The sequence below is a fragment of the Homalodisca vitripennis genome, chromosome 3 (genome assembly GCF_021130785.1).
Source record: "Homalodisca vitripennis isolate AUS2020 chromosome 3, UT_GWSS_2.1, whole genome shotgun sequence".
NCBI lineage: Eukaryota > Metazoa > Arthropoda > Insecta > Hemiptera > Cicadellidae > Homalodisca > Homalodisca vitripennis.
The window spans coordinates 187,584,775-187,607,473 of NC_060209.1; the positions used below are offsets into that span (position 1 = coordinate 187,584,775).

The 22,699-nt window shown below is 34.8% G+C and overlaps 1 protein-coding gene across 3 annotated transcripts; it reads right to left on the minus strand.

Moving 5' to 3' along the window:
- Positions 1–558: 558 nt before the first annotated feature.
- On the minus strand, positions 559–21,975 carry LOC124357868 (leucine-rich repeat-containing protein 15-like). Of its 3 annotated transcripts, none has more exons than XM_046809953.1 (6): positions 21,922–21,975; positions 12,349–12,724; positions 11,983–12,194; positions 10,672–10,944; positions 9,575–9,720; positions 559–685 (listed from the first exon to the last, which is right to left on the minus strand). In XM_046809953.1, the coding sequence occupies exons 1-6, from the start codon at positions 21,937–21,939 to the stop codon at positions 682–684; spliced, it is 1,029 nt and encodes a 342-aa protein (XP_046665909.1). In that variant the 5' UTR covers positions 21,940–21,975; the 3' UTR covers positions 559–681. The 3 variants fall into 3 exon arrangements, with proteins under 3 accessions (XP_046665909.1, XP_046665908.1, XP_046665907.1); XM_046809952.1 differs by lacking the exon at positions 559–685 and adding an exon at positions 1,761–1,918; XM_046809951.1 differs by lacking the exon at positions 559–685 and adding an exon at positions 7,155–7,577.
- Positions 21,976–22,699: the final 724 nt, after the last annotated feature.

Sequence of the window (22,699 nt, forward strand, 5' to 3'; positions counted from 1 at the left end):
ATACAAAGTGTACTGTGGTTAGATATATTAATTTTATATGTAGTTTAATAAAGTCCAATAATTAGAATCATTTCCAAATAATACACGAAAACAGAAATTGTGAAATAGATACAGAGCATTGCTCGTCAAAAAGAGGAGATATCTATGAATCAATAGGTAGATTGTATGGGAGTGCCGATGGCCGAGCGGTCTAAAACATTGGACTTTGGGTCTGAGCTAGAGATAGCGTAGGTTCAGGTCCTGCTTGTGACTGAAGCACTTTTCATCAGCACAATCGACTTTGTACTGTATTGACTCTTCCCTTATTCCGTTTGATAAGATCCTCGCACAGGCCAGTGGCCCATTAGGACGGACAGAATAAGGCTTGAAAGGGGATCGGCATCTCCTTTTATACATAAATAAAAAAAAACGTCAAAAGATACGCAAATCTAAAGGAATCAAAGCGTCCGTACGATTAAAAAGGCGAGTTGAGAAACTAAAAACGCAACTCAGATTATAAGCAACATTAACACATTGGTGAATATTCTGTAAATACTCACGTCACGCTGTCTGAGTCGACTGCGGAAGACATCATGTCTAGTAGAGAACAGCTACACTGCCAGGGGTTACCGCCAAGATACAGTACGAAAAATCGGTTTACATGAATCAAACTGGCATCCTCCAACGAGTTGTTGTTGACTCTCAACTGAAAACCACGTGTAATAATTTGTGTAATACGAAAGCATTTATTTTCTTTTTACCAAATGCAGTCTACTACTTAATGTGTAAGAACCTACTACTATTATAAATGCCTTTGATTTTACTCGTAAAACTACACAACCGATTGTACTGAAAATTTACATGGCCAGTCGTACGGGACTTTGGGGATGAATATAGGCCTATTTCTTATTTCCAAATGGTCTTTAAAGCAGCGAAAAATCACATTTTGGTCTCTAAAGCTGTTTACTATTAATTGCATTATCTTGCTAAATGTAATCAACTGTTCCATGTAAACAATGTTTATTATTTTGATATTGTTTTGCGAGTAAGTATTTTAAAAAGTAAAAATGACATTTAACGCCGTTTAATAGTCAAGGTAATCCCAAATTAGCGTGGAAAATATAGTTTACTAGAACCAGCATTGGTCGTAAACGTGCAACGCCTACTAAATTGCGTGCAAAGTAGTGGGTAACTGTTAGCAGTGCAGATATGAGAACATGTATTCTAACTTTTACTATACATTTAAAGACTGTTAAAAACCCATCTAAGTTGTCATTTGACAAAAGTAGACTTCTCAGAGCTGTGTATATATAATATATATATATTCTTGATTGGAAGAAAGGCAAACTCAACTTTAAAACAAAAATAACTATGACCTGAGTTAAATTAAAATGACCCATAAATATACACTTTTTAACATAATTTTTTTGATCATGGGAAGAAAGCAAACACAACATTGGGGTCGGAAATATAATTCACTTGAACCAGGATTGCTCATACAGGAGCAAAAACCTGCAAAATTTGCGTAAGAAGCCGCGGGTAACTGTTAATAGTTAATAAAAACTTGTTTAAAATTGAGAAAAGTATATTAACTAATTATAGTATTTAGGATATATTACTCGTAAACTATTTAACATTCATCGGTGTGTAAAAGCAACTAACCTGAAACCAACCCTGAAAGACTGGAAGGTGTTGTTGTTGCTGATATACGACAGATTGTTGTTAGAAAGGTAGAGATGTTGCAGGTTGGAAACTATGCGGGAAGTAGTGAAGGAACTGGATCTGGTTGCCGTCCAGGATCAGGCGGTCGAGGTTGGGCAGTCTATCCAGGTAGGTTGGGATACTCTGGAGGCGATTGTAGCTCAGGTCCAGCACCTCCAGCGAAGGATTGTACAGGCATTCCAAGGACGTGAGGCCCACACCGTGACATATTCAGTTCCTGTTGGAAGAAGTAAAAAGTCTCCATACAATATACTCCAAATCACTTAACTCTTTTCTTCCTCTATGGTAGCCATTTCATAAACGGATTAGCTTTAGTCAACCAAGCAACGAAGACAAAACTTATAAACTTATCAAAACAATTTTTTTTTCTCTCTTTTAAGCCTTAGCTATGTCGGCTTCGATGTACACTGGTTTATTTTCAAAGTAAACACACACTGTTTCGTGGATATACAAGATTAGCCCTCCCGGGATTAGAACCCGTGATCTCTCAGTTCAAGAGCCGAGACTATAACCATTAGTCTACGGAGGAGGACAATAACAAACTTAAACATTCCCTTTTCCTTGTTGGAACAATCAGCTGTAGCAATTCATGGAGACAGAGTACCAACTGGTTAGTTTTGCACAGTTCTTCAAAATCTCCTGGATATTTAGAGAATAAAATCAGTACTCATATCGCTAATTTGTAGAGCATATTTTAAGTTTTTCTAATGTAATTAAAAATTCCAATATAATAAATCAAATCCACCCTTCACGAGTATAACACGAAAACAGAAATAGTCCGGTCAATTTAGACATTGACCCTTGCAAATATTCCCAGAAAGCTGAAAGTTTGTATAGATGTTAGGGACACCATTTTTATGAAATTGTTAAAAGTCCCCATCGATCCCAAGTCTGCAAAAATTTTTTATTCAAGGTCAAAGTTCACAAAAATGGCTTTTTTAATTTTTCAGCGAAACGGTTAGTTAGTTGTTAAAATATGACAGACAAAAATTGTAGATCATGCAATTATCTACAAAAATTGTTTGTATGATTTTTTTCAAAACACTAACCATTTTTGATAAAAAACCATTACAACATTTTCTTACGCTGTATTGTCTATAATTTGTAGACGTTTCCACGTCACCATTGAGGTAGTGTACCTAGCGTGTCTTTTTTAATGATGTTTCACCGGTAGACCTATTCCACAGTCTATTCCAGTCAAATTTAATGATTGATTGGTTATTCTTCTTCTTTTCAGTCGTTGCACTATTGTCAGAGTGGTCGTTGCCGATCAGGTACAGCTCGAGTGACAAGTTCCGTTATACTTGGTTGTAAACATATTTTATTCATCATCATTTTTGAGAAAAAACTATTACAGAACTTTCTTACGCTGTATTATTCGTAATAAGCATGACTACTTTGTCTATGATATCATTGGGTTTGTAATATAAGTAAAATTATAAGTATGCGTGACTAATACATTCGCATTGACCGATAATTCTGTGAATATGATGTTAAGAAAACGGGAGTCCCTAATTTTAAGAGACCTAGTGCCCTTGGACAACTTCTGCCATCCATTCCATTGTTCTTGTAGCCGTTCTGTCTGCCTGTTTTTCTGAGGTCGCACCTAAAGTTGTTTTCTTCGTAGTGAAAACACGAAGTTATTTCAAATATTCTCTCCTAAAGTTTGTGTTGTTGAAAATATGTCGCAATTCTGTTTTATTTACACTAAACTTTTATTTTCAAGTGAATGTGTTACTGTTGATTGCGGCATCTCAAAGACGCAAGTATTCAAGGCGAGAGCAATTTACTGATTACTTGAAGAACGTAAAATTCAGTGACTATTCATTTACAGTGTCGCAAACAATTCACTTATAAGAGTAAAATTGCAGCAGCAAAACGGTAACATGAAGAGGAATCAGCTAGTACCTCTCAAAAAGGTCCGCCTCGTACTAGAGCACGTGTAAGTGAGTCATATTTTTCTTTTAAAAACTGTTTATTTTGCGGCGATGAGTTTAACGGGGAATACGAAAAGAAACAAGCACAGAAATAACTCGGTTTGTACTTATTTGTTAACTATAGTATTAAGTTTATATTTATTTATTGAGATATTGTTTCTTAGCTTTGTTGAGGCATAGCTACTGCAGTATAAATTTGCTTATACTTTTATATATAATATAAAAGACACAATGAACTTAGTACATTAGTACTTAAGTACTTATCCACTGTATGTGCTTAGTTATGTTTTAATTACATTGTCATTTAATTTATTGTGATTTGCAGAATTAATCTATGTTATAATGGCAATAAATTAAAATACTATAAGTGGAACTTGTGAAAAAAGGAAAAATGGAAAGTAGAATATCACCATAATCATGTATTTGAATTTAGGAAGATAATTGATACGTGAAATAATAAAATAAATCAAAAGATATTAATGAATTTTTTCGCCTAAAAAAATCATATCCGCTCACAGGTAAATGATGAAAAACAAGTACTATCTACGATTTTGAAGTGAGAAGCAAGTAAAACCAGCATATACATAGTTGTAAGTTAATAATACTAAACTATGTATAGTTCAAATATTTTGTTAGAACAAAAAGTAAAAATTTACAAATCCTTCATTTAGCCTAATTTGTTTTTGGTTTGTTCTATGCATGATAAAAATGTGTAATATATTTATTTCTTACTTACATCTTTGTTACGTTGTTGTTATAATAACTCAGTTTGTACTTATTTGTTATTTATAGTAATAAGTTTGTATTTATTTATTGAGATTTGTTTCTTAGCTTTGTTGAGGCAAAACAAAATAGAATATCACCATAATCATGTTTGTAAATTTAGGAAGGTTTTGCTATCGGAAGTACTAAAATGTATTAAAAGATATTGATGGCTATGTATGTGTTATAGGATTGTAAAAAGTTTGTACATTCCATTGTAGAAATTTGTCTTGTTACTTTACATTATGATTTATACTTTAACGTATTATTATTATATTTCAATTTGTTTACAGACTGAAAAGCATCCCTGAAATACAACTCGGCTACTTATATGAGTATGTCGACGAAAGCAGACTACTAAGTGAGCCGGATGTGATTATTCCAATTTCTGTACTACTAAGTAGCAACAGAATTGACTTCACTTGAATATTGTTGGCTAGAGACTGGGACCTGTTATACATTCTCAAGTTATCACAGACTTTGGCGTAAAAGATATTGATGGATTTCTATGTTTTATATGATTGAAGTAAGTTCAGCACTGAGTGAGTTGGTACCATTTCTACATGGGTGAGATATTTACTTGAGCAACACAATTGAGTCTAACATTACATTCTCCACTGATGAACCCGTCACTTTGACCATTCGCCTCATCACATAAGTGATACGGAGTCAACAAAGAGAACCTATATGAAATCAAACCCTTGATAAAACGTTAAGTGGAAAGAAAAAAAATCACCATTATAATAGTTATAAATTTGGAAAGATTTATTGATATGTGAGATAATAAAATTCATCAAAAGATACTTTTTAATTTGTAGGTTTCATATGATTTTGTAGAGTTTCTCCATAAGTGAGTCGTTACTGTTTCACCGTGAATGAGTTAGTTACTTAAACAACAATATAAAGATTAAAAACACATTCCCCAGTGATGAAACCGTCACAATAACTATTCACTTTATGACGCAAGTGAAGGCAGATATTCCTGGTCCGATATGTTCTCTGCAAAAAGCTGGGATTAAATTCTCATGCGCATATTGTTAGAATGATCTCTGAATTAGTAAAGACTGATTTATACATTTTTGTTTTTGTGTTCACAGAGTTTATATTTATTTCTTACTTACTCATAATAACTCAGTTTGTACAAGCAGTTTGTACGTAGTAGGACGTATCTTTGCACGAAGTATGTTTTACGATTGTGTCACAGCGGTACGCGACCATATTTTTCTGTGCGGCATTGGAAAAAATGTAGTGGAAACTTATCAAATGCTCAAAGAGGAGGAGTGTATTTCGAGACTTCCATGTCAGGTGGCACACACAATCTTCTCCAAACCCAAAAAAGCAATGCCGATTGTCTTCTTTGACGTCCGAGGAAACGTCCATTTTGAATTGTACTGAACAAACTGTCAACGTAGCCTTTTACCTATAGGTAGGTATACAATGCTCCCTGCCATACGGCCTTCGTCGTTACCCTACCTGACCCAGAACAAGACCCTCAGGTACTCAAGCCTGCTTACGGTCCTAACTTGGCTCCGTGTGAATTGTTTTTGTTCCCCCTCATAGGGAAAGCGCTGGGAGTAGGTGAAGATCACCCATGCTCACGTTAAAAAAAAGAAAGAAACACTTATTTATTGAGGCAAAATTAGGACCATATGGTCCTTTCTTACATTTAACCTCTTAAAACAAATTAATCTTAATCACGTTACAGGGTTTCTGAGAGACTTTCCAGTCTGGGAGTTCCAGGATACTTTCCAGGCTTTGTAGAATCGTCTCCGCAAGTGTAATGGTGCATGAGGAGAGCATTTTGAAGACTTACAACCATTTGTAACAAAATTAACATAATTATCTATTTCTCCCTTTTTATACAAGCAAGGTACATGTAATAATTTTTATAAAATAAAATTGCCATGTTGTTAAGTTCTGTAGCAGCTATTAATAAAAATAATCAAATAAAAAATGCACAAAAACAAAATAGACAAATAGTCAATAGACTTGTTGACAAACTGAGAGTCCAGTAATGTAACAACTAAAGCATTTAACTCAGTGGTGTCAGCTATAGTTTTAACAAATATACACTAGTATTAAGAAGGATAAAAGATAAATGCAAATAAATATATTAAAAAAGAGCAGTATGAGAACAATGTTTTAAATCATGTTTATAATAATAACCGGATTATTTTACAAAAATAACAAAAGATCATCAAAACTGATTGATTAGATATTTACACTATTGTAACACTTCCTTAAGAAATTCCAAGCTTTCATGATCAAGTAGCCAGATCTTAAGCTTCTAACAAAACTTTGCCAAGTTCTGAATAATTTAACATTTCACTAACATTGAATTATTTTTTTACTAAACTTAACAAGCCAGTTCTCATATTAAATCGTGTTTTTTTTTTCTTTTAATTTAAATTGTAAATTTTGTTATTAAAATTTTAGAACATTTTATTTATTAAATGCTATTAAAGATATTAAGTTCTTCATTTTAAGTTATTGTGGCGGACGACCAACTGAAGCCTGCGTACAGGCTGAATGCCCATGCAGGCTTTATTCCTAATTAATTATTTAATTAATATCTTAACTAGATAACTGGTAAACTACTGTTTTCAAAACAATTCTGTTTAGTGCTTTACTATTGTCATTAATTTTAAGTGTATTTCATGTACAGTTGATGGAATAAACAATCATTCATTCATTCATTTTAAGATGCTGGGGCAATTTATTAAAACACTTCGGTCCAGCATACTGGGAGCGATGTCTGAAATGGATTCATTAACTTGAGTAACAATTTGATTAATAAATCTATTTTTCTTAGAATAAGTGGATTACTTTCATAATGCACCCTGTAGTGATCAACAAATGAATACACGATTCTACACAAAGATGTCCTTGTCACCAATTATGGTATAAGGGACTTCTACCGGTGATGGCACAGTCCTAGTTCTCTGCCTCTGGCCCCGGATCACGAAGGCCAAGACGACCACCGTGGATCCGACCATCAGCAGCATAAGCAGGGTGTGGTAAGCGTGGACTCCGCGGCGCAGAAACCAGTTTTCCACATCCTCGAGTCCTTCAGCACGACCTTGGACCCAATCCCAAAAGGTCTGCTCTTTGCATCCCAAGTCCTTACTGTCTATGAGTTTTACTAGGCGTGGAGATGCATACTCGGGCAATAGACAACTACACAGATACACAATTATGTTATACATAACACTAAATAAAACAGTAGAGGATAATGCGGTAAGATCATTAACGCAAGGTATTGACGAGATGGCCACTCGGGCAATAGACAACTGCACAAATACACAATTCTGTTATACATAACACTAAATAAAACAGTAGAGGATAATGCGGTAAGATCGTAAATGCAAGGTATTGACGAGATGGCCACTCGGGCAATAGACAACTACACAAATACACAATTCTGTTATACATAACACTAAATAAAACAGTACAGGATAATGCGGTAAGATCGTAAATGCAAGGTATTGACGAGATGGCCACTCGGGCAATAGACAACTGCACAAATACACAATTCTGTTATACATAACACTAAATAAAACAGTAGAGGATAATGCGGTAAGATCATTAACGCAAGGTATTGACTAGAGATGGCCACTCGGGCAATAGACAACTACACAGATACACAATTATGTTATACATAACACTAAATAAAACAGTAGAGGATAATGCGGTAAGATCGTAAATGCAAGGTATTGACGAGATGGCCACTCGGGCAATAGACAACTACACAAATACACAATTATGTTATACATAACACTAAATAAAACAGTAGAGGATAATGCGGTAAGATCGTAAATGCAAGGTATTGACGAGATGGCCACTCGGGCAATAGACAACTGCACAAATACACAATTCTGTTATACATAACACTAAATAAAACAGTAGAGGATAATGCGGTAAGATCGTAAATGCAAGGTATTGACGAGATGGCCACTCGGGCAATAGACAACTGCACAAATACACAATTCTGTTATACATAACACTAAATAAAACAGTAGAGGATAATGCGGTAAGATCGTAAATGCAAGGTATTGACGAGATGGCCACTCGGGCAATAGACAACTGCACAAATACACAATTCTGTTATACATAACACTAAATAAAACAGTAGAGGATAATGCGGTAAGATCACTAACGCAAGGTATTGACTAGAGATGGCCACTCGGGCAATAGACAACTGCACAAATACACAATTCTGTTATACATAACACTAAATAAAACAGTAGAGGATAATGTGGTAAGATCACTAACGCAAGGTATTGACTAGAGATGGCCACTCGGGCAATAGGACAACTGCACAAATACACAATTCTGTTATACTAAACACTAATTAAAACAGGAGAGGATAATGGCGGTAAGATCACTAAACGCAAGGTATTGACTAGTGAAGGCCACTAATTGATACTGAAAAATACGGATTTTATATACAACACTATATTGGAAACCTACGATTGCTTTGGGGATTATTTCTTGATATATATATTTTCAAATATTTGTGAATAGCCGCCTTAAAAATATGGTAGTCAACTACGTTGTTTCGTAACAACCCGTGCTTTTAATGTCAACCATTACTTCACTACTCTTAACACATTTTAGTCTGAAAAACTCCCTTTTTTAAGTTGAAATTATGTTTTCCGTCATTTAGAAACCTGAAAGTTATTTTTTATTTTATTTAAACAGCTCTTAATGAGTGTTTTGGGCATTTACAATTGTATCCACTGTAAATTAAATTATTGACATTGCTAATGAAAAATAACTTTAGGAGCAAAATCTAAATACATAACGTGGCAAAATATCTCGACAAGTACTTGTATCGCATCTGTAGACTTTACATTTTGCACGACACTTTCATTCCTACTTTTTTTATTTTATTTTTTTCCACTTAGGGCAAAGAACATTATAAATTGCACTTAGTCCTGTAAGAACCATTGCGCTCGCTTCCGGAGTGACATGATATTCAGGACGGACAGAATAAGGCTTGAAAGGGGATCGGCATCTCCTTTTATACATAAATAAAAAAAAACGTCAAAAGATACGCAAATCTAAAGGAATCAAAGCGTCCGTACGATTAAAAAGGCGAGTTGAGAAACTAAAAACGCAACTCAGATTATAAGCAACATTAACACATTGGTGAATATTCTGTAAATACTCACGTCACGCTGTCTGAGTCGACTGCGGAAGACATCATGTCTAGTAGAGAACAGCTACACTGCCAGGGGTTACCGCCAAGATACAGTACGAAAAATCGGTTTACATGAATCAAACTGGCATCCTCCAACGAGTTGTTGTTGACTCTCAACTGAAAACCACGTGTAATAATTTGTAATACGAAAGCATTTATTTTCTTTTTACCAAATGCAGTCTACTACTTAATGTGTAGAGCCTACTACTATTATAAATGCCTTTGATTTTACTCGTAAACTACACAACCGATTGTACTGAACATTTACATGGCCATTCGTGCGGATTTTGGAGGTGAATATAGGCCTATTCTTATTTCAAAATGGTCTTTAAAAGTAGCGAAAAATGCCATCTTGGCCCTTAAATCTGTTTACTATTAATTGCATTATCTTGCCAAATGTAATCAACTGTTCTATGTAAACAATGTTTATTATTTAAATATTGTTTACATTGTTTCGGAGTATATATTTTAATAAGTAACAATGACTTTTAACACCATTTAACAAGGTAAACCCGAAATTGGCGTAGGAAATATATTTTATTAGAACCAGCAGTGTTCGTAAACGTTCAACGCCTACTAAATTGCGTGCAAAGGAGCGGGTAACTGCTAGCAGTGCAGATATGAGACAATGTAGTCTAACCTTTACTATACATTTAAATACTATTATAAAATCCATCTAAGTTGAATTTTGCCTAAAGTATGTAAAAATTCATACAGCTTCTCACAGCTGAGTATGTAAAATATAATTTTCTTGATCGGAAGAAAAAAAAAACTCAGCTTTAGAACAAAAAATACTATGACCAGAGTAAATTAAAATTACCATAAATGTACACTTTTTTGCATATTTCCTTGATCATGGTAAGAAAGCAAACTCAACAAAACATAATTCACTTGAACCAGAAGTGCTTATACAGGAGCAAAACCTAAAAAATTGCGTTGGAAGCCGCGGGTAACTCCTAGTAGTTAATAAAACCGGTTAAAAATTGAGAAATTATATTAACTAATTATAGTATTTAGGATATATTACTCGTAACCTATGTAACATTTATCGGTGTAAAAGCAACTAACCTGAAACCAACCCCTGAAAGACTGGAAGGTGTTGTTGCTGATATACGACAGATTGTTGTTAGAAAGGTAGAGATGTTGCAGGTTGGAACTATGCGGGAAGTAGTGAAGGAACTGGATCTGGTTGCCGTCCAGGATCAGGCGGTTGAGGTTGGGCAGTCTATCCAGGTAGGTTGGGATACTCTGGAGGCGATTGTAGCTCAGGTCCAGCACCTCCAGCGAAGGATTGTACAGGCATTCCAAGGACGTGAGGCCACACCGTGACATATTCAGTTCCTGTCGGAAGAAGTAAAAGTCTCATACAATATACTCCAAATCACTAAACTCTTTTCTTCCTCTACGGTAGCCATTTCATAAACGGATTAGCTTTAGTCAACCAAGCAACGAAGACAAAACTTATAAACTTATCAAAACAATTTTTTTTCTCTCTTTTAAGCCTTAGCTATGTCGGCTTCGATGTACACTGGTTTATTTTCAAAGTAAACACACACTGTTTCGTGGATATACATGATTAGCCCTCCCCGGGATTAGAACCCGTGATCTCTCAGTTCAAGAGCCGAGACTATAACCATTAGTCTACGGAGGAGGACAAAAACAAACTTAAACATTCCCTTTTCGTTGTTGGAACAATCAGCTGTTGCAATTCATGGAGACAGAGTACCAACTGGTTAGTTTTGCACAGTTCTTCAAAATCTCCTGGATATTTAGAGAATAAAATCAGTACTCATATCGCTAATTTGTAGAGCATATTTAAGTTTTTCTAATGTAATTAAAAATTCCAATATAATAAATTCTCTTTAATGCAGTTTTAAAGATTGTAAAATAAAGTAAAGATGTCTTATTTTACCACGCGAAGTTAGGGCTAAGAAGCCGTCTATAACACTTAACCTGGGGACCAACGGCTTAAAATTGACTTCCGAACTACCACAACGACCGGGCAGGCAGGCTGCTTGCAAGGACAGGATCGCTCAGCGGTCACTCATCGACGTTGCTTTATCCGGTTATTTTGCGATAACCGTTGTTCCGCTTAAAACGGATTATCAAGATATCGTATAGCTCTTCTTATGAAAATAAACTTTACCTTATTTTTGCACCATTCTGTTTTAATACTCTGTAGTATTTGAAAGTTCACTGATGCTCTATAGCATAAATAATAAAAAGTTCATTTACAATTAAGCATTATTATTAAATTACTTTTCTACAGCTGACAGAGAATTTGGACAAGAGAAACCACTTTTTAAAGTATGTATTATTGGTGTAGTCACTAACGACAGTGTTATCTATACATGAACACAGAACAGCTAAATAACTTACCCTGAGGGTATGCAGGTTAAATATTTCGGAGAAGGTGGTGTAAGATTGCCCAAGGTGATTATTATCTATACGTAGCACCGTCAGCTGGAGTCTCGCCCTGATGAACGTGAAGACCGGAAGATCGCTAATCCGGTTATGGCTCAGGTACAAATACCGGATATTGGCTTGGGCAGTCTCAGTCAATCGCGAAAGCAGACCTGCTAGGTCTTCACCTGTCAACCAATAAACACGGTGTCCTAAATAAAAAATAACATCAGGATCAAGAAAATTTCTCTTTTATTGGTACCAAAAAATAAAACATATCAAACTATCTTAAAACCACCCATAATATAATGTTATAAAAAAGGGCGAGAAGTAATTGATCACCTGTGATATCTTTATAGCTCAAATCCAGAAGCCTTTGGTCACTTTGAGAGATGGTCGACCTGAAAGTTGAGTTACGAAATAAAGGCTTCGAGGTAGTTGTATAAGACCTAAAATATCGCGAGGTAGTCTTAAAGAAACTTTGATTCAATTTAAAGATCCTCGGAATTTTGCTAGTGGTAGGTACAGGAGTGTTCGTGGGGAGTGGTCGAGATGGGTGTTCATTCGAATGTTCTGGATTGCCTTCACTGCGAGTGAGGATAACGATCTTGGAGTCCCTGTTAGGCCCGAGGTAGATGGTCAGGTTCCCACATCCTTCCTCTGGACATTGGATGTCGACGGAAAATCCTCCGTAGATGACAGCCAGCAGTATTGCAATCTGGAACGTACAAACTTTGAGAAAAGTGTCTACAGATAAAGATCATTACCAGCAAATCCAAAACTCGATAAACAAATTTTCATTTTCATCGTGATTTATAAACTATTATTTTGTGCATTCTTTTAAGTTCAACCATTATTTTGTCCTACATCTTATAGCCTTCATCTACATTCATATCAGTTTTGCTGCATCTTTATCACGTAGGTTTATTAGCACATATGATTAATTACCATTGCTACATTTAGATTATATTTGCAAAGTAAAATGAAATAAATACTGCTTGAATTTAGTTAATATGCATCCAAACACAGCGTATTGTTATTAGCTATTTTTAGTTTACTTACAATCATACAACTATAATTTTGTTTCAAATCGTATACTGTATACAATACTATTGTGAATGCTAACTGAGTTGGGCTCGCCTTCGGCTCGTTGGGGGCTACGCCCCCAGGCCCCTAATTGGTGAGTTGGCTAAATGAGGGGGTAAGCGGAATTCGGAGACAGGTTAAGTCCGAGCATTAAAGTAGCATGGAAGTTTAAAGTAGACCTATTTTATTGATTCATTCCGTATTCAACCAAACTTTGGACTTTGAGGGCGTTTTGTAGCTTAACCATTAGAGATACGAAAAAAAGTAACTAGACCTTTCTTGTCGGAAATGTAATTTTATGACTACGGACTTTAGCTTCCGAGTTTTGGTTTAGCCAATACACAGCATGAAAGAAAAGTTTGCACTGGTCAGCTATTGTGAATTGTTTAGTGTAATGATAAAAAACGATTCTAAGTTAGAACTTTTTAAATGTTAAGGGAGTAAAATTTGCTCAGGAGTTTAACTATTCATCCCAGGAAATTCCCTGTGGGGGAAGGTAAATGTTACCGGGGGTTAAGACGTCAGCGGGTTTAATTTACTCAGGAGATTATTTTGGTCATACCAGGAAATTCTGGGGTGGGGGATAAATGTTACCGAGGGTTAATACATAAAGATATAGAGAAAAGTCATAGGACCTTTTTTGTAGTTCACTTCATTCCTGACTAACGATTTTTCCTCCGATTCGAGCTAGTTCTAACGGTTCGCCCGCAATCGGGCTTCAAAGGAAAGCCTGCAAGGGTGAAAAGTGTAAAATTTCATAAATTTTTTTGAGGGATTTAAAATAAAAAAATTCCTGTTTTGACGATAGGGCAAACAGTAACTGAAGTCTTTTTGTAGATCACGTTATTTTCTAATTCCAGTACTACATATATTTTTGAGCTACGATCAACGGTTTGGCCGCTATGGTGCCCGGAGTCTAACATTTCACGTAAAAATTACGCCCCCAAGCCTCCAAAGTGCTTAAAAATTCGGGAATTAGATATATTTGGTGATTGGTTAAATCCGGACACGAGGTTTAAAGGTTTATATTATTTCACCTGTTTTTGATTCTTTTCATTTCTTGGTGGTTATTCTATGCTACGTTGATAACTATCGCGATTGCTTTTTTATTCTACCTTGAACGGTTTAGTCGAAGTAGGTCCGTGTCAGCAACAGCAGAATGGTAGATAGGGACATAGTGTACATCGCCTTTGTTTAAATTTTCTCACATTCTTACTGGTTTCAGATTGAATCTCTTCTTAGTTGACAGTTAACCTACTGGTCCACCTAGATTTAAGCTCCGATCAACGGTTCGGCTGTTATCGACAACAGAAACTAAATTTTCACCCAAAAAATTACAAAAGTATTGCATTTAAACCTGTTTTGTGGACATATTATTGAGAATAGGGCAAAACGTTACTGGTTTTTTTTTGTAGATAATGTCATTTCCTAAATCTTGTTGACAACTTGTTTTGAGCTACGACCAATGGTTTCGCCGTTATCGAGCCCGGAATCTAAATTTTACTATCCTCAATGATTTGTCCGCAAAACAGGTTTAAATGCAATACTTTTGTAATTTTTGTGTGAAAATTTAGTTTCTGGTGTCAATAACGGCCGAACCGTTGATCGGAGTTTAAATCTAGATAGACCAGTAGGTTAACTGTCAACTAAGAAGAGATTCAATGTTTTTTGAGCTACAACAAACGGTTTACCCGCCATAAGGCACGGAAGTTAAATTTTAAGTGAAAATTACAAACATTTTACACGTTACCGCGTTTTGCGGCCAAACCAATAAGGATACAGAGAAAAGTCGTTGACCTTTTTTGTAGTTCACTTCATTCCTGACGAACGATTTTCCCCAGATTTGAGCCAGCTCTAACGGTTCGCCCGCAATCGGGCTTCAAAGAAAAGCCTGCAAGGGTGAAAAGTGTAAGATTAAATCAGAGAATTAGCTTGGGAGAAAAGTCTGCACTGGGTAGCTAGTGTGAATTGTTGAGTGTAAATATAATAAAAATACATACAATAAGTTAGTATTTTTAACTTGTTTAGGGGGTTTAATTTGCTCAGGAAATCTAGTCATGTCAGGAAATTTCCTGGGGGGGAGGTTAATGTTACCGGGGGTTAACACATCAGGGGGTTTAATTTACTCAAAAGATTATCTGGTCAAACCAGAAAATGCCAAATGGGGGTTAATGACACACGTCTGTCTCTTGTAGAGGGTGTTGTGTCTGTGAACATAATTGAAATTTACTCTGTCACTATCTACTATCGACGCTTTACTTACGCTCAGCCAATTCACGATGTGGGCTAGTAAACGTATAGTAGTCATACGTTTACATAGTAATACAAACTCAATCTTGAACCGGGTGAATTGCACATATTTTTAGTCTTTATCAGATTATTAAGTTGATCAGGGGGCTTTCAGTTACTCAGGAGTAATTCCTGGGAGGGGGGTGAGTGTTATCAGAATACGTGGTTTTTTATGGGGAAATTTATCAACCAGATAATCCCAAACTGGAGCAATTTCTACATATTGTGGTCGCATAGATCTTAAAACCACATAAAATAGCCAATTCACGACAAGCATGTTACCATTGAGAGCGTTTATCGGGCTTATATAGGTATATACGAAAAAAGTGCTCGACCTTTTTTGTAGATCTAATCATTGTCTAGTTATTAAAAATTTAATTTTTAAGTTACAACCAATGGTTCGACCGCTACCGTCTCCAGAAACAAAATTCTCACGTAAAAATTTTAAAATATTTCCATTTAAACAGGTTTTTCGGCCAGACCATTTAGTATAGGGCAAAATGTTACTAGACATTTTTTGTAGGTCACGTTATTTACTAAAACTATTTAAAATACGTCTTTTGGGCTACGACCAACCATTTAGCCGCTATCAAGCCCGTAAGATAAATTTTTAGGCGAAAATTTCCAAATATTTTCACTTCATGTTCCAAATCATGTGTTCGATTTTCGTTTACTGGTTGTGGATCAAATAGGTACAGTTGTTCCTGAGAGCGCCAAAAAGCAACTGTCACTGTTTGTCCAGTAAACAAAGACCCAATGTTTTGAAATTCCTCGGCCATCAGAGATTCTAAATCATTGGACAGAGAGATAACACTTTCGCTTACATCCTCCTCTGTCACAGGATATAAGGTGTTGTGCACAAATACATTTTCTTCAACGGCTACGGATTGGCCCTGGATGGAGAATTCGTCTGGAAGTTCATCAGTGCACAAGTACAGATTTCCACCCATACGATTCTGATCACATAATGTTCTGTAAATACAGTCAACAGCGAAGAGAATCGTATCGATGGCCGTTGAAGAAAACTCAAAACCAAGAGCCTTCCATACAAGGGCACAAACAGAATTCGCAGTGCACTGAGCGTTTTTTCTCATAGGAAATAACAGTTCGTGTCCCTGATGGAAGGAGCCTTTAACAACACAAGAGAAAGACATTTTATGTTAAATAAACTTTAAATTGTAATAGAAAAATTTAAGAGGAACTAGTCTGAAAAGCGAGAAAAGAAAACGGAAAGGAGAGCAAATATCGTTTATGAATAGGTAGACCAAAAGGTTAACTGTCAAGTAAACAGAGATTCAATCTCAAACCAGTAAGAAAATTTAAACAAAAGACGATTTTCACTCTTTCCCTATCTACTAATGTTGCTGTCACTGACCTATTGCAACTGAACCGTTCAAGGTAGAATAAAAGTGATCGTAATAGCTATCAATTCAGCATAGAATAACCACCAATAAATAAAACGAATCAAAAACAGGTGAAATAATATAAAGCTTTTCTATTCCAGAGTCGGCATATCTTGCTTTGTTACGTACCGTATAGAGATCGCCGCTCTAAAATAAACTTTAATTGTAATTAACAAATGAAAAGGAACCGTAGTGTTTGTAAAAAGCGAGAAAAGAAATCAGAAAGGAATGGAACAACCGTATACGAATAGGTAGACAAGGAGGTTAACTGTCAACTAAGAAGAGATTCAATCTGAAACCAGTAATAATGTGAGAAAAATTAAACAAGGGCGATGTTCACTATGTCCATATCTGCCAACCAACTGTTGCTGGCACGGACCTATTGCAACAAAACCGTTCTAGGTAGAATAAAAGAGCGACCCGATAGTTATCAACGTAGCATAGAAAAACCACCAATAAATGAAAAAAAAATATATGGGAAATAATATAAAGCTTTTCCTTTCCAGAACTGGTTATCTTGCTATGTTGCGTACCGTACAGAGTTCACTGCTCTAAAAAAAACTTTAAATTATAGACAAAAATGAAGAGGAACTCTACTGTTGGTAAAAAGTAGGAAAAGAAATCGTATATGAATAGGTAGACCAGTAGGTTAACTAATAAGAGATTCAATCTGAAAACAGTAGTAATGTGAGAAAATTTAAACAAATGCGATTTAAACTAATCTGCCAACCTAGAATTGCTAAACTAACCTATTGCGACTAAACCGTTCAAGGTAGAATAAAAGAGCAATCACGATAGTTATCAACGTAGCATAGAATAAAAACCCAAGAAATTAAAAGAATCAAAAACAGGTGAAATAATATAAACCCTTACTTTTCATCGCCTGCCTATTTTGCTCTTTTAAGTACCGGACAGAGCTCGGTGCTCTATCCCTTACTACCATTTCTGCCCCTATCCACTGGTCAATTTTAACGTGTTTTCGACTTATTTTGAAGGCTTTAAAATAAAAAAATTCCAGTTTTCAGAGTTTTCCCGGTGGTTTCACGGCAAAAGCACACTATGCACTTTGTTTGTCAACTGAACGAAATGGCCGCGCGGCTTGGGACCAAGTGGTGTAGCTCCAGTCAGCAACTACACGCCGTTCGGTTGAACATAACCTGAAAAGTCAGTGTGCAGTCTTTGTCAGTGCTGTTGCCAGTAGTTCTATTGTGGCTTTAGTTTTATGTGTTGCTGTATAATTTCACAATAACTGAAAACATTGTCAACATTGATTACAATTTAAAATATTTTTATCATAACGGAAAACAATGAATTGCGCGTACCTCGACCAAAGAAGCGACTAAGGCAACCTAAAAAACATAGCAAAGAAGAACCGCAATAGTGGTGAGGCTTATGTTAACAGATCAGGTATAATAATGTATTTCCCAAGGTCTTTAGGAACATTAACAGTGAATGTCGAAGAGGATGTCATGGTAGGATAGGGGTTGAGGAAAGGCGAACTCTTCACAAGCAATTCTGGGATATTGGTGATTACGGGAAACAAAATTCTTATGTTTGTGGTTTAATACAGTTGGTGAAATCAAACGACATCTTCCACGTACTGAAGAAAAGGCTGCAGGAACTCTTTTCAATGTATTTTATTTAAATACAACTTCAGATTCAATTCAAGTCTGTAAACAATTTTTCCTCCATACGTTTGGTATATCTGACGGCCGAGTTACAAGGGCATTGCAAAATTTTCGAGAGGGTAAGTCCCCTGGAAATGACGAAAGAGGAAATAAGCCTAATCCTAGAGCAATCCTGGCTGCTGATACTGAATTTGTCAAACAACACATCGAGAGTTTTCCAGAACATGAATCACACTACACTAGGGTTCATAATCCAAACAAAAAATATTTGAATGAAAACCTGGACATCAGTAAAATATATGATTTGTGTAAAGAATACTGCTTGAATAATGAGCGTCAACCTGTCAAATTAAGTTGTTAAAGGCATATTTTTAACACTCAATACAACCTGTGTTTTCATCTCCAAATAAAGGATGTGATATAAGGATGTGTAAAGGATATAATAATAAAGGATGTGATAAGTTCAAGATTAAAATTGCCAATCCTAGTCTATCTCAAGAAGAAAGAAATGAACTTGAAAATGAACACGACCTTCATTTGCGTAAAGCTGAGAAGGTAAGAGAAATTATGAAAGAAGATACAGAATCTAGCAAAAGCAACGATGATTTGTATGTTTCTTCCGTTGACATGCAGAAGGCTTTACCTTTCCCGATTTAAACAGTAAATGTTACTTATTACAAACGCAACATGTATGTATACAACGTAGGTGTACATGAATTAAAAAACGATAAAGCATATTGCTATGTGTGGGACGAAACAAAAGCAGCAAGAGGGTCTCAAGAAATCTCATCTTGTTTGATAAAACACTTTGATACATGCTGCCGTGGAAAAAAACACATAATTATTTATTCAGACACATGCGGAGGACAAAATCGTAACATAAATGTAGCTTTGTCAATGATGAAATACGTTCAATCATCCGAAAAGTTATAAAGCAGAAGTTTCTTGTGCCGGGTCACTACTCATTTTTGCCTAATGACCGGGACTTCGGTGCAATTGAAGTAGCAGCAAAGAAGAGCAACAAAATGATCGTTTATGAAACGATAAAAGATGGATTTTTAGCACAAGTCAGTTGAAAACCGCTATTACCAAAAGGAAGAAGAACATACAAAATGAGCCAGTGAATTGGTTGCGTATGCAACATATCCGATATGAAAAGAAACTTGGACAACTTGAATACCAGATTCAGTATAAAGAAACACTGAGTGACTTTCATGAATTCATAGTGTTGGACCTTTACCCTGCTAGAAATAGAAATCGTGGGAGACCAGTTTCTCTTAAGAACGTTGAACAAATTCTTTTGTACCCTAATGTACTGTGAGTGACTGAAGCAAAAAAGAAAGATATAGAGGACCTTTCACCATTTATACCACCCGTTCACCATCCATTTTTCCATGGGATTAACAGTGGTGTGGCTGCAGATCATTGCCCTGCTGCACTTAGCGATGAAGACACAGCAGAGGTTGAAGAGGAAGAGTTTGCTTAGGTAATCTACCGTTCACAGAGACATATTTTATATTAATTTTATTTGTTTAATTATGATCAAAACTTAACTCTTATTTTAATTATAATTTTTACTGTAAGAATACAAAATTAACTTGTATTGAGTAAGTTATTTTGTATCATAGAGTAAAATTGAATGTTTTACAAAACAAAAAAATACAAAACAAAAATTGAATAAGTTATATTATTTTTTATTAAATATCTATTTATATTACTTGGAATATACTAATAAAAAGTTATGTTTACTATTGATACGTACACAATATATCAATAATAATAATGAAAAAAAAAATTATGAATAAATTGGGAAGTAACTTAATTACATGTTTTTAAATTTTTTTAAATGTAAAATAAAAAATATAATTTGTGCTTAATTTAATGGCATCAATTTCAATCCAGTGACACATACCAAGAATTGACTATAAACATTAACACAAAAGTCCTGTATTCTCAAAAAAGTAGTTTTGGACTTACACCACTAGGCAGCTAAGGGGCTCATATATTGTAGTCTACGAGTCTCTGATGTCGAAATGATGTAGAGTTATTTTTATCACCAGACGAATATCACTGTAGATTCCAGGGGTCAAGTTTGTCACAGCGTCACTAAGAGCAAAGTGAACTGGAGCTATTCACTATGACTATTATGTAGTTTACAAGTATTTCGAATGGACGCTATATTGCAAAGCTGAATTAATTAATTTTAATTCTTGAGATAGTTTAGTAAATTTAGGGCAGGTAGACGTGTATAAATTCTTTCCTAAAATATAACATATATACAGAAGATGTACTCAAACTCACATCCAACTCATGATAATTATTGGAACTTGTATCCTAGCACCAGTATTACTGGAAAGGTGTCCTGCTTTGAATTTATTAAGAAATGGAAGTTAATAAGAAATACGCGTCACCAGTTGCCACAAACATTTCTTTTCAGGAAACTATTAAATTATAAATCTATAAAAACGTTCTCTAATGGAAATCTGAAACTTCTCTACCGATAAAATATTAAGTAATCAGGTAAAATCCAGTATAATAAATAATAACAAGGGGGCACTCCACCCTAGAATCGATGAAAATGCCAAAAATGTACAAAAATTTCATTTTTGCCTAGTTTTGTTCCTTGTACTTCTCTGAACAATTTTATAAATAACAAGTACAGTTCAAATGCTTATAACTTGTTTATTTTATCTATAAATGAAACGCTAACACTTACTACAGGCTAGCAGCCATCGCCTTTCTAGGCTGGTTTCCGAAAGTATTTGTTGTGGCAAACATAACAGTTCTATTTAAGATAGTCTTATAATTTTTTTTTATTTGAAAGAGGACATTTCATTCTGCAACCTGTATTATGGATTTACATTAGTTCCGTCAACAATCATTTTTTTTAATTACAAAAATAATTTTGTACAAATATTTTGAACAAAAAGGAAATAATTTTTTTTTTTTTTTTTTTTTTTTTTTTAATATTTTATATAATTTAGTATCCATAATAGAGGTAGCACAATGAAATATCCCATTCAGCATAAAAAATAAATTATGAGGCTATCTCAAATACAACTTAAGTTATGTTTGCCACAGTGAATCCTAGTTTTATCCGTAAAAAGTTACCCCCAGTGGGGAGGAGGGGGTGAGGGACCAAAAATTATGGATAAAGTTACCTATAACTAACACTCATATATAAAAAAATAAAATAATTAATTTTGCTATAAAAATAAAATAAAAACAATTTAACGTTTTGGATTGTAACCGTGACTTGGTACACATTTTATACGATCACGATCTTAAAAGAACTTATTTTTTTGTATGGCATGTTATATTTGCTTCAAGCAGTTTTTTTTTTCCAGAATATTCAACTTGAATACTGATACTATGAATAGTGTACTTTATTATGCGTATTCTAGTTATTCATATTAAATACCATCGCCTGACTATTATCTTTGTACTACTTATGTTTATCTTGTTGGTAATTACGGCATACAAAATAAAGATAACAAGGGAATACTCACAAACGCAAACAAACCCATAGCTACGGTAAAAACCAAGAGTTTACTGGTTCCGCACACGACTTGGTTATCAATGACCCGCCTATAGATTGCATTATCTTATCAGATAGTGAAAAGTACGTGTCTCTGATTAGCGAGAATTTTACAACACTAAATGCTTATCTAACATTTGAGTTGTCTTATAAAAAAAACTGAAATATTTAGAACTAAACATGATGATTACACAATGACAAGTTTAATTGATGACAAAACTATTTAAATAATTAGGGAGTTTATTACATGAGCGTACTTAAGATTAAGGCATACTAATTTTACTAAACAACAGTTAAACAACTAATATGTTTAAAAATTACAATTAAGATTAGTTGATATTTAAAATACGTCTACAATATAAACAAAAATGACAATAAAATAATGTTATAGAGTAACACTTAATCATAACATTAACTGGAAATCCACAAAACCCATGAACTATCAATATTATTCCGTTTGTAGTAAGCAGAAAATTCCTCTTACAGTTCGTTGCATTTTACTCACTAAATGTTTAATTTAGCCACCACATAATATACTCTACATAGCAAAACAATGATCGAAAATGGACGCTAACTGTGGCCACAAAAATACACAAGGAATTTAAATTCACATTAGAAAGTAAAATATAACAACACAAATTTCCGTCCATTATGACACAATAATAAATATACACTTTTAAATATAGGTACTCATGACACTAACCTTTTCATTGAATATACAGAAAGACTTCACACACAGGCACCAAAAG